The following is a 15,568-nucleotide window of genomic DNA, read 5'->3' as shown; positions in this document are numbered from 1 at the left end:
TTTCTAGAAGTATCCACAATATTAATAGGGACAGATGACAGTCTGCTGTTAATGTCAAAGGAGATGGAGTCACAAATCTGATGGAGAGATCTGGAGTTGGAAGTCCATCTTTTTAGGTTTTGCTCGAACCAGATGTGATGAACAGCAGCACTGCATGCAAGTTTACCCACACGGTCACAAAAGGATGAACCACCAAAGGTCATATCAACTCAAATCCATTCACGATGGAAACCGGCCAGCAACGATCAAGAACCCCTTCCCAAATCTTGGAGGTGAAGGGGCAATGGAAGAACATATGGTCAACATCTTCTAGGCCATTCCAACGGAGGATACAGCGGGGGGGGACACAGCATGTGTCTACTAATGAGAAAGCCTTGTGTGGGGAGACAGCAGCGGAGAGCACGCCATAGGGTGAAGCTATGCCTGGGGATACAGATTGGGAACCAAACAACCTTACGCCAGAAAACAACTTCTCCTCTTGATCTTAAAAGATTCCAAGCAGACTTCAAACTGAAGATACCTGAACGAGCAGCATTCCAAGCGAGCCTATCACCTCTTCTAGGGGGGACCTTTGGATAATTGAAAGGGCTGTCCAGATGAGATCTAATGAAAGAGGGGAGGGGGAAGGAGAGTCCCAGCAAGATTCCCAGATGATGTGAGAGACCAAAGCCATTCTGTCAGAACACCAGTTATAAATAGTTCTGTCCCCCACCATATGGAGAAAATTACCTGCAGGGTGCCAGTCATCCAACCAAAGCCTAGTAGAAGCACCATCATCGATCAATGAAGTAATAGATCCAAGAGCTAGGGGCCTAAATTTCACAATCTTTCTCCAAACCCAAGAGGCATCTAAGGGGATAGGGACCGTCCAAATAGAATCATTATGAAGATATTATGAGTATACCCAATCGACCCAGATACTCTTTTTCTTTGAGGCAATCAAATTGTTATTGGTGAAGCCTGATTTTTGGTCCAGAATGTGTGGTTGAGATCTTCGGAGGGCCATTTCGGCCTCGAAACGATCTCAGATTGCCGAAAAATGGCGAATATCCCCACCAGAGGCTCGGTGTTGTGTTGGGCTCGTCGAGATCTTCGAAACGGTATATTATGGGATATACGTTATGTTTTGGTCCGACCCTGTCCGGTTTGGCAATTTCTGGGTCCAGGGGTATTCTTGTACTTCTTCGGGTTAGGGCTTCTCTATATAATGTTCTTATCTCTGAGAGGACTGTAAGAGAGGTTTTGTAACATTTCCAGAGAATAGTGAAATTCGTTCTATTGCTCGGCCGTGGATGTAGCTTCCCATCTTGGGGGTGAACCACGTAAATTTCTGGTGTTGTGTGTTGCTTGTTCTTCTCTGTTTTTCGTATTTCTTCTGCAAATCACCATTCTGGGCTTTGTTTTCTTAACACAAATCAGATGTAAGATACCAGCTGCATTGGTGTCCTTTATACACCTAAGACCCAAACCACCCTCAGCTTTGGGAAGGCAAAATGAGGCCCAAGAGATACGGTGGAGATATTTGGAGGTATCAGAACCCTTCCATAGGAAAGAACACATAAGAGCTTCCAACTTTGAGATGACCGATTCTGGGATACCGAAAATGCCGTACCAATAAAGGTACGTGGATCGGAGAACTGATCTGATATGTTTTTTTACCATAGTTGTCAAGGCATCACCTAAGTGTCTAGGCGCCTTAGTCGACTTGAGCACCTTGGTCGACTTGGTCTCCTAGTTGGCGTCTCCTTGATTTTGGACCCTCTCCAATGCCTTGGGTCGCCTAGAAGCCGTGACAACTATGTATAAGACGCCCTGCAAAGGAAAGAAGCTTGCCTTTCCATAATTGAAGTCTTTTCCCCATAAGATCAAGCATCGGGGTACAGTGGTGCCCTGTCAATTTGGAGGGGATAAGAGGGAGACCCAGATATTTAACAAGAAGGGAACCAAGGGTGAAACCCAAAATCTCAAGGAGAGTAGCTTTGAGGTCCTCAGAGATACCCAATAAGAAGAGGAGGGACTTTGAGAGGTTAAACCAAAGCCCTCATATGGCCTCAAAATGGTTAAGGTAGGACATGGTAGATTGGAGAGAAAGGGGTCAGCTTTGAAAAAGAGCATAAGGTCATCCGCAAAGGCAAGGTGGGTAAGCTTTAGGACTTTACACTTGGGGATAGGGGTAATAAGCTTCTGGTTAGTGAGAGATTGGATACTTCTAGACAGGACCTCAATGGCTAAGGTGAAGAGGTAAGGGGAGAGAGGACAGCCTTGGCGGATGCAAGTAGATGAGGGGAAGAAACCCGCTGGACTACCATTGACAAGAACTGAAAAATGAGGAGAAGAAATGCAAAGGTATATCCAATTTATGAAGATAGGGGGAAACAACATCTTGTTCATAACATTGACAATGAAATCCCAAAGTAAAGAGTCAAAAGCCTTGTGAATATCCACCTTCAAAAGAGCCGAGGGAGAGTGGTTTTTCCCATAGTACTATATCTCAATATATCGGTATCTCGGGCCTACGAGATATCCGAAATATCCGAGATATCGCGAATATGACCGAAATATTGCATTTTTCTGCAATATTTCGGGGTCCATCTCGGGGTTTTTGGCCATATCTAGGCCGAAACTTCATGGACAGCCTTATTTAAGCTTAATAAACACATTTAAACCATAAAATTGTAAAAATGTGAATTCAAATTGGTGTTTTGGGCTTGCACCTTGATTGACATACTGAGCACCGACCCTAATGTATAAATAGTTAAATACACATAGATTAGGCGTTAATATTTAATAATAGTATTTAACTTCATCACATATCAAGTTAAAGCCAATACACATTGATGAGTGCCATGATTCTCATAAACTCCATAATATTCAATAACTCGCTTAAAGCCTTAAAGGCAATACACTAAGTGTCAAAGTTAGTAAGTCACAAGACTCGCAACTCGCAAGTCACAACTCACAGTTCATAGATCAATGAAATCACAACTTAAGTTACAAATTACAAGTGCTAAACGCTAATAGTAGTTCTTTGTGCCTCCCTGGATCAATCCCACTCATGCCTCGTTGGAGTCGACGTCCATTGCTCTCTCGTTTGAAGGACATATGTGGACCACGGTATAGAATCGGAGAAGAAACGAGTGTAGTCATCCACAAGTGTCACGTAAATGGAATCATCAACATCTTGTAGGTAACCTATCCTAGGATATAAACTAGGGTTACCAATCGATCCATCGTGAAGAAGATGATCCACTGTGATATGATGTTGGCGCCGCGAGGCGATGGCATTGGCTGCATGTATGGCTGGTGAGGTTGGTAGTTAGGTCCGCTAGGGTATGCAAAGATGTTATTTACAAAGATGATCCAAGTATGTCCTCGAGTGGGACTGTAGTCATAGTCCCCTACCCCCTAAACGCCATATGATGATGATCCATATCTATATCCATCGTAAGGTTGTGATGCACCATAATCCGATGCCAATGGAGTGGTATGTGCGAAAATTAAAATAATTATTTAAGAGCAGAAAAATAAATCCGACACGTGAAGCCGTAGATCGGCCATTGGTGTCTAACATATATTTAATTCATTACCATCTAAGTCATATTACCCCTAATTATTTCTGTTTTAATTGTAGGAAAATGAATTTTAAAACCAGAAAAAAAAAAAAAAAATACATATGGAAAAAAATTTCGACCTGTGAGGCTATAGATCGGCCTCCGTTGTCTAACATATATTAATATCATCACCATCCAACAAAATTTGTACATAGTCTTTTCAAAAAATAGTTTTAGAGGAATAGAATTTACCTTAAATAGTGGAAAAAGCTTGGATGATGAGCTTAGATGACCCTCCATGAGTTTACTGCGAAAATCCGACAACAATGTGTTGAACATGGCTAGAGTGTTGGATGAGAGCTTGGAAGAGTGGAAGAATAGGCAAAAGACTGAAATTCCTTAGCAAATGCAGCTCTCGGTCGAAATATGGACCGAAATTTGCGAAAATATTGTATTAAAGCCCCCTTCACGTGACACTTTAAGCCAAAATACCATATTTTCGATATCTCACGAGATATCGAGATATTGTCGATATCTCACGAGATATCGTCGATATCTCCGCATATCTCACGAGATATCGACGAAATATGGTATTTTTCATTTCGACCTGATTTCGCATCTCGGTAAGCTCGAGATATACGAAATTAGCGATATTTCGCGAAATTAGCGATATTTCGCAAATATCGCGAGATTTTGAACCATGGTTTTTCCTTTCAATCCTCTAATAATTTATGGCAAAAGAGGATGTTATCGACATGCTTCTACCAGAGACAAAGGCAGATTGGTTGTCACGACTAGGGAATCAACAACCAACTTGAGACGATTTGCTAGGATTTTTGCAATGAACTTGTAGAGGAAGTTGCAAAGGGCAATGGGACGAAAGTCACTCATGGAGGAGACACCCTCTCTTTTGGGGATGAGACAAAGAAAAGTATTATTGATACCATGGATCTGGGAAGGGTTGAAGAGGAAGAAGCTTTGAAGAGCTTTGATAAGATCCATTTTTAGGATGTCCCAACCAGCAGTGAAGAAACCCATACTGAAATCATCTGAACCGGGAGCACGGTTTACCTTGTGAGAAAGGACAGCGGATAGGATTTCAGGTTCAGAGGGGATGGCTTAGAGGGAGGGGAAAGGGTAGGAGGGATGGTTTTGGAGATAAAACCATCGGGGATGGGCGAGGGGGAAGGAGGGAGAGAGGGGCAAAAAAGCTGCTCAAAGAAATTCACAGCAGTGGATTTGATATCTTCCACTGAAGTGAGGAAGGGGGGGAGAATGGGATTCAAGGGCTGAAATGGAATTAATATTGGTTCTAGCCTTCAAGGAGCGATGAAAATAAGTCGTGTTAGAATCACCAAGTTCAAGCCATTTAATGCGGGATTTCTAACGGAGAAAACTTTCTTCTTGGGATAGGAGGGTTTGAAGTTTAAGGGAAACAGATTTTTCATCATCAGCCAGAAGGGGGTTGTGGATATCTGATTGGAGACGGGTTTGGATGTCTGATAGCTTTGCTTTGCAATGACAAGGGAGGAGATATTGCCAAAGGTAGAGGAGTTCCACTTTTTTAGGGCAACTTTAACATTACAGAGCTTATGGGCAAAGGAGGATAGGGGGGAAAGGTAAGGGGGGGTTGGTTTGGCCCAAACATCAGCCACTAACCCAAGTGGGAAGTCCACATATCAAAAACTTGAATGGTTTGGGGCAAAAGGAAATATAAGGTTGAATGTGGAAAGAGATAATGCAGTGGTCAGATGCCTGGGGTGCCAAAGGATGCATGGGGGGAGGGGAAGGTGCTAAGCCAAGATTCATTCACCAGAACCCGGTCTAACTTGCAAGCAATTCTAGCAAGACCAGCTCTTCTATTATTCCAGGAAAATCTGAACCCAGACCATCTCAGGTCATTTATTCCGATGTCTTGAAAACACTCATTAGAGTCATCCACCGAGGTGTCCAAAAGATGGTCACCCCCAAGGTTCTAAGACTCGGGTCTCGGTGGCATCTCGGCCAAGCCAAAAACCGAGTCGAGTCCTCGGTGAGTTGCTGCATTTTTATTTTTTTTTGACTCGGACCCCTAACTCGGTGGGTTTTACATATATTTTGGGTCTGAAACTTGGTATCCAGCCTATTTCAAGCCATTTAAACACAATGGCATGCCCAGATTTGCCAAAAAACAAGTCCAAATATGAGTTTCACTTTGGAATCCTACAAATAGGTGATGATTCTTGGACTGTTGGAGTTGAATCTTCACTTTAGCACTTGAATCTCACTTCAAACAATGCAATCCACCCAAGATTTGAAAGAAGAGGAAGAAATTTGAGGGAGAGAGTTGTTTGAGTGTTTTCCCCTTTGTTTAGAGAGCTATGGACAGAACTATTGACATTTCCGAGTTCTGTCCATTGCCCTCTTTTGATAAAAATGGGCAATTAAAATGGGTAAAAAACCATGTTCTAACCCGAGATCTCGGCGAGATATTGAACTTTTAAAACCAAAAAAAAAAACTGGAAAAAATGTGTACCGAGATCTCGCCGAGAAAGTGTAATTTTAGAATGCGTATGGCATCTCGTCTCGGGATCTCACGAAACCGAGAAACTCAGTGAGATCTCGCGAGTTCTCGAACCATGGTCACCCCTGATTTTCTCATTGCCAAAACGTATCACATTAAAGTCACCAACAGTGTCCCAAGGAAGATGCTCAATTTGGAGAGCAATGCGACGGAGATCAGCCCAAAGAACAAGCCCTTCTTGAGCTGAATTAGAGGCGTAGATAGCAGTGAAGAAGAAAGGGTGATTGCCCATGGGGCCTGAGACATGGAAATGAAGACGTTGGGGGGAGGATTCAAGAAGGTTAAATGGAGGGAGGTAGGGTCCCAAAGGCACCATAAGTGGCCATTGGGTGGTGGTTATAGTTGAAGGTGGAGGACCACGAAGGAGCTAAGGTAGAAGCAATAAAGGGAGCATTTGCCTCCTTAATTCTGGTTTCAATGAGGTAGCAAAAGGAGGCATTAAGGGATTTGATAAGTGATCGGACTTCTGACAGTTTTGAGGGAGAGTTTAACCCTCTGGTATTCCAAATGAGACCAGAATTCATCAGGGTTGGGATGGGGGGGGGGTGCAGCATACACTTGGCTAAGCCCATGGAGAGAGGACACATTCCCATAACGAAGGTAAGTACGAAGGGTGGCGGTGGAAGGAGGGCAGGGAGTGATTTGTACAGATGATAGCTCAAAAGCGGGTGAGGAAGATGAGGGAAGATGGGTCGGGTTGTGATTCTCATAGGTCCAGAAAGAGTGCCCGATAGAGTGATGGGATAGCAAAGGATCTGAGGCATTAACTTGTTCGGCCTGGTTCAAAGGAAAGGAAATTGGTCGGACAGAAATGCTTATGTCGCTTGGGAGATAGGGGAGAACTAACTCGAGGGCGAAGGTTGGACCTAACAGAGGTGCCCCCCCCCCCCTAAAAAAAAAAGGTTAAAGAAATCGAGAGAGGCAAGATGGGGGAGAGAAGAGACTCGAGTAGGAGAGCTCAAAGAGGAAGGTTCAGAGGCCAAAGGGGGTAAAGTGGTAGGAGCAAAGTGTAGGTCAGAAACTGGCAAAAGGGGAGAACGGTTTGTAGCGTCAGAGGGTAAAGGAGCACAGGGAGCATCAGGTGGAGCGGAGGTCGACAGGTCAGAATTTCCTGCCCCAGTTCCCAACACCAAGTAGCGGGTTTTGACCATTGGTCCCAGAGTGAAGGACCAAAGGGTAAGAGGATGTGGGATGATCGTGGTCATGGCCTCGGGGAGAGGTTGAGGTATAGGCACGATGGCGAAAATTATTTTGTAAACGACTTCGTCGGCAACCACGTGAGGGGGAGGAGAAGTGTGAGACATGGGCGATTGCAACAGGCGGAGGGTACAGAGACATGGTTTTAGACTGCAGACCCAAAGAAGGGTTGTTGGCGACGATGGTGGATAGGGAGAAATCTGGATGATGGGGGTTTGCATCGTCGGTGGCTTCAGCAGGGGGGTTGGGAGATAATGGGAGTGCAATAGCAGGGTTGCCAACGGAAGAGGGAGGGTTTCTTTCTTGGACAGGAGCAGCGGTGGTATGACTTGAGGTCTCAGGGTGGTCGTTGTGTTGGCAATTTTTAGTAGAGTAACCAAAACCTTGCAGAAGAGGTAATGAGGCAGCATCCAGTCGAAGTGAACTGCCTGGGAGAAGGAGAAGCCTTCGTCGTCCACCACCAGAATGGAAGATAGGAGAGGGGAGTTGAACATGACATCCACACAAAGTCGAGAGAAAGCAAGTCGATCTTGTATTTTTGCGCTCCCCTCAGAGTAGAGCGGCTTGCCAAGAACTGATCCCACAACACTCAGACCCTCTTCACACCAGAAATGCAAAGGGAGTCCCGACAGAGAGACCCAAAGAAGAAGGGAGCTGAGGTCGAGTTGATTCAGCTGGAGGTATCGATTCCATTGTCAGAGAAATATCGGTTTTCTACCGACATTCCAAGGACCACTTTCTAGTACCCGACATTTGTCACTGGCATCAGAGAACTTGAATATGAAGAAGCCATTATCCATGAGGTAAGCTTCGAATCGGCCGCATGTTTTCCATTGTTTCATTAGGGAGGATTTTACCAAGGGAAAGGGTGGGCGGGTACCCATAAAATATCCAACAAGGAAATATTACCATTTCTTTGCTTCATGGACAAGGAGATCAGCATCATAATGGGCAGCTTTGGAACCACTGATGATGGTGGGAGGGACAAAATGGAGAGGGAAACCTTCTTGAGGGAAGGTGTTGACTGTTTAAAGAGGGAGGACCAGGAGTGTGAGTCTCCGGGAAGGTGAGAGGCAGAGGGGGAGGCCCTGGGTGGTGTTGGCACCACCACAGGTTGGTCGGACATGGGAGGGAAAGGTTCAGACCGCCGACAACATTTCAAAGGGTTGAAGCATCCATCTAACTATTCAGCATTGAAGATCATAACTTCAACACACACGAGCTTTTAAAAAAAAAAAGATCACAGTAGTTTGTCCACTAACAGGTTTTTATATTGGATGAAAGCTCCTAGGAACTCACCTGCACAACAACACCTCCTTCAGAACCTCCTTCCTCTTTAATAATGCTAAAGATCTTCTCAAATGCACCCTCAAAGACAACAATTTTTTGAATTTCCTGTAAGTTAAGAAGCTCACTGATCAGCATGAAAACACACAAAAAAAAATTTTTAAAAAATCATGTAAATATCAAATATGAATGATGCTGAGGGCAGAATGCAACCTCAGCCTCACGGGTCAAGTGAGTAAGAAGTAACAAAGCCTCATTTCGTATAACCTGCCAAGCAGAGAAACACATTTCAGTTTAAAAGAAGTTGCATGATCAGTATAAATAAATGTATGTGTGTGTGTGTGTCTGAGAGAGAGAGAGAGAGAGCTAAAAGACATAAAAAATCATAAATCTCTTGAAAGTTTTGATGTGCAATAGTTTTGCCCTTATTTCTTGTTTTTTGAGAGGAAGGCCTCATACTGGACTTTTAAAGCATAATTATAAAGGAGCATACCTCACGATCCATAAGCATATCCATAAGACGAGTTATTCCACGAGGAATGGTAAGAATTGCTTCTTGTAGCCTGAAACAGGAACCTCAGCAGAACTTTATGTCAAAAGAGTGGATGAATAACAGGCATAGGACAACAATGAAATAAGAGGTCGAAAAATAAAATCGTAGCTGAAAGCAGGATACCTATTGGGAGAATTTGTAAGAAGTGCTGTCAAAAGTTGAAGTGTATAGTACCGAACATAAAAGTCCTCCTCCGACTGCCAAAGTACCAAAAGGACAAAGTTTTACAGCTAGGTACATAACACATTCAAACCCAACATGCAATATGCAAAGATCAATTGAAATATATAGAATAAATGGACTAGAGAACTCTCACCAGCAAACTTAAAAGCAGAGAAATGCCTTCTGCTTCTCTGGAAAGCAAATCAGAGTTCATTAAAGCTGCTTGGACTTCATTCTTTGGTCCCCATGTACGATCAATTGGAGTCAAGGCACTTACAAGAGTTTCCAGGGCACCCCGAACCTGCACACATGAGATCCGTCCCAGTAAACACAAACATAGAGTCAGAACATGCTTTTACAAGAAAAGCATAGAACTGATTCCCAGAAAGAAAAAGTAACAGAAATAATAGCCTATCTTTACAGATGAGTAGAAGCTCCCAAATATTGTCTTTTAGAGGAAACAAACACGCAACCCTGTTCATAAATATATTTACACATGGCAAAGTTGGCAGCCCAATATGAGTCACATGTTTCTCCCTGGTAGGCTGGTATTCAATTTGGAAGGTTCATGTGGCAAAAAGAAAAATCATTTTCCCACTCATTCTTATTTGGAAGATTCTTACCATTATTTAAAGGCAAGAACTGAAATACAAAGAATGAGGCTTATGTGGGTAAGGGCAAAGTGGTTAATCTAGAGGGGTTCCTTATAGAATGGATGGTATGAATTTTCCATGCAAGCCCCTATGCAGCTGAGAGTCTGCCGTCCCAGTCACTACCCCACAATAAGTTGCAAGCAACAGAAAAGTTTGATTTCATTGCCTGGCAATGGAAAAATTATCTCAATACTACCACAGGTAGTGAAAGGATCTGCCATTATGCTTGTGATAACATAATTCCACATTATGTCTATCTTCATATTGGGGTGTACTCTACATAATTAGGCCTGTAATTAGACATGAAGAAGAAAATGGCCAAAGTCAAATCCTGGGTTCAGCTAATCCCCATGGTTCTGGATCTGGTTTTGGTTCTGACCAGGCCTAGTAGTGCTAGCTTGTGTGGGCCCTGATTTGGTGTCTAGAAGCTGCGTGTGGGCCCTGCTGAGAAGATAGGATGCTGGATGCGGCTGGAATATTCTATTAGAAGCTTTTATTTTGCTTCCATTTCTGTTTTAAAAAGATATTAGGCTAGATTTTATTTGATAGCTAATAACTTGTTTCCTTGTATTACTAGTTTCTAATTTGTAATGTTCTAGAAGAGAGATCTTAGAATAGTAGTTTCTATTTTATTTGATTCAGCTTTGGTGAGAGACCAAGGTCCACGAGAGACAGACCAAAGCCATAGGTGAGAGGCCTGGTCATAGCCCCTACCCTTTTCTTCCTCTTCTTTACTTTCTACTCTTAATGTTACTATTTCCTTACCTGCACAAGACTGGAAAAAAGAGCTTGGTTTCCCTTGAAATTCTGTTGCCGTTCATTACTTGAAGAAAACCACCATCGAATTTCCTGCTGAAGTGGGATTTGGGGATCCAAGATCAAACTCTGTGGCTCAGTGTTTTCTTGATTTCCTGCTGCTATTTGAAGACCTGCAACCCAGGAATTTCTCAGACATATCTCAAACTTGAAGAACATCTGGAATCCACAGGATAGGACCATCGACCTCATCATCAACCACTCCTGTTGGCAGTAACCTACTAGTTCTGTGAGTTTCTAATTTTTTGTTCTAAGTTTCTAAATTATGCCAGGTCAGTAATTCTTCATCCACCTGAATTTTTGAAGAGTTCATCCTCTTCAAGAGAATTAACTTTGACCACAAGGATCTTCCCATCTGAGCTTTGTAGTTGCTATTTTGGGTGACTTATTAATTTCTCGTTAAAGAACCCTTGCTGTTCGTGTAGGCAGTAGGTTGTGTTTGCTGTAATTGGGAGTAAAACATACTGTTCTGGACAGAACTTGTGGTCCAACTGTGAATTAGGCTCCTAGAACCCTAGCTCTACATTATTTGGTATCAGAGCCAACATGGCCAGCTGTGAATTAAGTCCCACTGATATTAATGTAGTCCTAGATTCGAATAATCAAACTAGGAACCAAACCAGGATCTTTTCATCAAAGGATAGTTCAGATTAGGGAAAATCTTGATAACAGAAAAATCTGATGGTTAGAATGGTCCCAAATTGGTTAGCATGGTCCCAAATGGTTAGATGGAGAACAGAAAATCTGATGGTTAGAACAGAAAAACTGCTATTGCTGAACTTCAGTCTGTTGTAACAGAAAATCTGATGGTTAGTTGGTTAGAATGGTCCCAAATTCCAAATTCAAAACACGCTGAAATTACTTTCATAATTTTTCAAACCAAAACAGAATATTATTTTTATTTTTCCCTTTTTAAAATTTTTTTTAATTTTCAAAAATTTAAACAAAAAATATTAACCGGGCGAGAAAAAAAATTCCGCCTCCGTGAGGCCATAGATTGGCCAACATTGTCTAACATTGTTGGAACCGCTTCCTCTAAAAGGCCGACCTTTTAGGAAAGGGAGGAAACAATATGTATATCATACAGGAGCTCTAACATGGCGGACTATCCAAAGGGGGACACGGGTGGATAAATAATTCAATACCTGCCTGCTCCTAGGGGGACTCGATACCGTGACCCCTGCCTGCTCTGATACCATGATGATAGAATCGTGGGCTAGAAAAGAGAGAATGAGAGAATAATTGCTTAGATTCATTGATAGGTAAGCCCCTCTATTTATAATAGAGAGGAGAAAGTTACAAGAGACTGAAATAGGCGATGTGGGACTAAAACCCACATAGCCGACTTATGTTAATAACATAAAAACAACCCCAAAAGGATCAGAATACCCCCACGGTATTCTGGAGTACATATTCCAACACTCCCCCTCAAGCTGAATTATACAAATAAGTAAAGAAAGAAGATCCAGATTGAACTAAAGAAAAAAGAACTCCATAATAATGCTAACACTCCCCCTCAAGTTGGCGCATACAAGGTACTAATGCCCAACTTGAACAAAATGGAAAAAAATTAAGTTGTAGCAGAATCCAGCTTCAAGACGAATCCAGCTCCCAAATAAACCTTTAAGAACTTGAAAAAAAATAGATCTTCAAAACTTGGGCAGACTTGATCAGCAAACCGGGACTGGAATGTCTTCCAAAAAAGGTAGCTTTCACCAATCTTCTATTATTGTCCAGTGATGAATCTCTTAATGATAATCTTGAAAAGTAACTAGGGTAGCGAGCAGATAAATCAAGCAGCAGAAAAGATCAAGCAGCGGAAAAAATCAACCTAACTGTAGAACCTCATATAGGCAGGCAATAACCAAACATCTTCAATACTCTTCAATACTTCAATCTCCCCCTTACGGCAAACTCAACCCAATTACAAAAGATACCCAATAGCAATGGTGGAAAACACTGATCTTCTATGTTTTGCCACAAATGTTCCTGCAAGTTCTGCTTCTGCAATGTCTGCAAGTGTACTGTACATAATCTCCCCCTCACGTGTAATAATACATGTGGACAAATAATGGAAATGATGTAAGGTTTAATGGCAAAAACGTAACTTTCCAAAATTTTCCAAAGGTGCTATGGGTAATTAAAATGGAAGGAATGGCAAAATTGTAATTTACCAGAAGTTTCCAAAGGTGGTATGGGTAAACACCAAAGGTATGGGATATGAAGGGAATTAGAATTATTGAAAGGGAACGGTGTTGGGAAAAAAGGATGGCATGGCTGTAATTTGGTGGAAATCCACTTTTAAATGCAATTCAAGCCAAAGGGCAAACTGGTAATAAACCAAAATTTTCAAGGGTCAATTGGGTAGTCAAATAGGGGAATGTATGAAAAAGTAATGGCAGTGCCGTAAATAACCAGAATTTTGCAAGGGGGCCTTGGTAAATAAGAAAGTAATGGGTCAAGTAGGGAATTAGATTTATAGATGGGGGACATACTTGGAAGGAGCAAACTCTTAATGGCAAGTTGTAAATAATCATGAGAAGGATGGATAATAATTAAAGGTAGGGTATTAATTACCTAATAAGTTAAAACTTAAAAGGAAAAAAAAGGAAAGGTAAAAAGGAAGGCTGATTTGAAAAGTAAGGAGGAGGACTTGTGAGTCACGCAACCTTGAAAAGGGACTTGCGTGAAACCAGGGAAAAAAAGGGAGGCGGAAGTGCACGGTGACCAGAGAGAAAAATCAGAGAAAAAAAATGGGTTTTATACAAACCCACGTGAAGGTGTTGTCTTCAACCTTCGACCAACAACATCTCAAGCAACCATGTTTTCAAGTTCTGGACGAAACCAGCAAAGGCGGAAAAAAAGGACCTGTTCGATTTGATGCAGCAGAGAAATCCTTCAGTCAGGCTCCCCATCAAATCAATAACTTCAAGACCCCCTCGTCTCCTTCACGAAACCAGGGGCGGTAGTCGTGGATGCAGCGGCAACCCAGCAAAATTTCGCAAGGGAAGAGAAGTAAACCACAGCTGCTGCAAACACCATACAACCAGAGCACCAAACACCGCAACCAGCCCAGCAGGAAACCAATATGTAAATCTGCAGGACCTTTTTCTTCTAGAGAGGGCTGCACCTTCAACGAACAGAGGTTCTTCAGATGTTGGTTCGATTCACACAACAGCAGTCATCTTCTCCAACAGAATCACTCCACAATAACAAAAATAAAAGGGCAGTAATAGCAGCCCCATCCCCAGACAAATAACACAGCCAGCAGAAAATTGCAGGTGGATGTCCTTCTTCTTCCACCTTCGAACCAGTCCTCAAAAAGGAACAACGGCAAGCAACCGACACATATTCATCGAAGAACCCAACCATAGCAGTAGAGCTCCTTCAACCATTAACGGTAGCAGGGGTATTGTAGTACCGGCAGCGTATCACATACCCAACAAGGAATAAACTCCTTGAATAAAAACAGCGGCAAACAAGAACCAGATCTGAAACTGGCCAGGAAAAAGAGCTGTTCCCAATAATAACCTTGATCGATCTCCAAGGAATCTTCAAACATAACAGCAATCGATTCCAAAAAAACACATTGTAGAAAATAGATCTCCAAAAAAGCAGATCAGAACCTGAGCAAATCAATGTTTATATAATCACAAGTATGAAAAAAGAGGTAGGTTGGAGGGAGGGCAGCAACTAAATCGTTGGTTTAGGTTTTCCTCATTAGTGCTGCCCTATTACAAGAAAAAAGAAAAAAACCAGAAGAAGGAGAAACCGAGTGAGAGAGAGAAAAAAAGGTGATTGAAGAAAGAAGGGTTTTTTTTCTTTTTTTCTTCTTTCTAACCTAGATCAGAGTTGGCTCTGATACCATGTTGGAGCCGCTTCCTCTAAAAGGCCGACTTTTTAGGAAAGGGAGGAAACAATATGTATATCATAAAAGAGCTCTAACACGGCGGACTATCCAAAGGGGGACACAAGTGGATAAATATTTCAATACCTGCCTGCTCCCAGGGGGACTCAATACCATGACCCCTGCCTGCTCTGATACCATGATGATAGAATCGTGGGCTAGAAAAGAGAGAATGAGAGAATAATTGCTTAGATTCATTGATAGGTAAGCCCCTCTATTTATAATAGAGGGGAAAGTTACAAGAGACTGAAATAGGCGATGTGGGACTAAAACCCACATAGCCAACTTAAACTTAATAACATAAAAACTACCCCAAAAGGGCCAGAATACCCCCACGGTATTCGGTATTCTGGAGTACATATTCCAACAAACATATAATTGAGCCCCATCCAATTTATATTAACCCTCATTTTTCACATTTTTTTTGTAAGAAAATTCAATTTTAAAACCAGGAAAATACAAAATTATATATAAACTAAAACAATTGCGACACCGTGAGGTCGTAGATCGGCCTCCAGTGTCCGATATATAAAAATTTCATCATCAACCATCGCGTATTTATCATTTTTTTCTTCCAAAAGATCACTTTTGGGAAAAGTTCATTATCTGGAATTGTTGAATGTGGCCAAATCTTCACCCTAACAGCGTATTCCAGCAGTTTGATGGGTGAGGTGGCAAAATCCAAGCAAAGGCGGTGTTTTCTTCTTCTTCCAAGCAAAAAAAACGAAACAAACAATTTCAACCAAAACTCGTGATACAAGGTATTTAAGTCAAGTGGACTGTGCCACTTCACCGAAACGACACTAAACAGGTCAAAATTTCGGCATTTTAGTATGAAACTGTAATTCATCTAGTATTTCTTCTCGGACAGGTCGCAAT

General features: G+C 42.2%; 1 protein-coding gene across 3 annotated transcripts in view; it reads right to left on the bottom strand.

The window, feature by feature from the left end:
* Positions 1-15,568, bottom strand: part of LOC122658366 (golgin candidate 6-like) — a 36,773-nt gene that overhangs the window by 6,708 nt on the left and 14,497 nt on the right. For all 3 annotated transcript variants that reach the window (XM_043853289.1, XM_043853291.1, XM_043853290.1), the window contains exons 5-9: positions 9,468-9,614; positions 9,275-9,348; positions 9,092-9,161; positions 8,812-8,865; positions 8,611-8,706 (exon numbers count right to left, since the gene is read on the bottom strand). In XM_043853289.1, the coding sequence (XP_043709224.1) occupies positions 8,611-8,706; positions 8,812-8,865; positions 9,092-9,161; positions 9,275-9,348; positions 9,468-9,614 (441 nt within the window). The remainder of the gene's footprint in view (positions 1-8,610; positions 8,707-8,811; positions 8,866-9,091; positions 9,162-9,274; positions 9,349-9,467; positions 9,615-15,568) is intronic.

Source organism: Telopea speciosissima, chromosome 4 (assembly GCF_018873765.1).
Source record: "Telopea speciosissima isolate NSW1024214 ecotype Mountain lineage chromosome 4, Tspe_v1, whole genome shotgun sequence".
Classification (NCBI taxonomy): Eukaryota; Viridiplantae; Streptophyta; class Magnoliopsida; order Proteales; family Proteaceae; genus Telopea; species Telopea speciosissima.
Note: the sequence above shows the minus strand (reverse complement) of the source record. Positions and strands in the feature narration are given on the sequence as shown.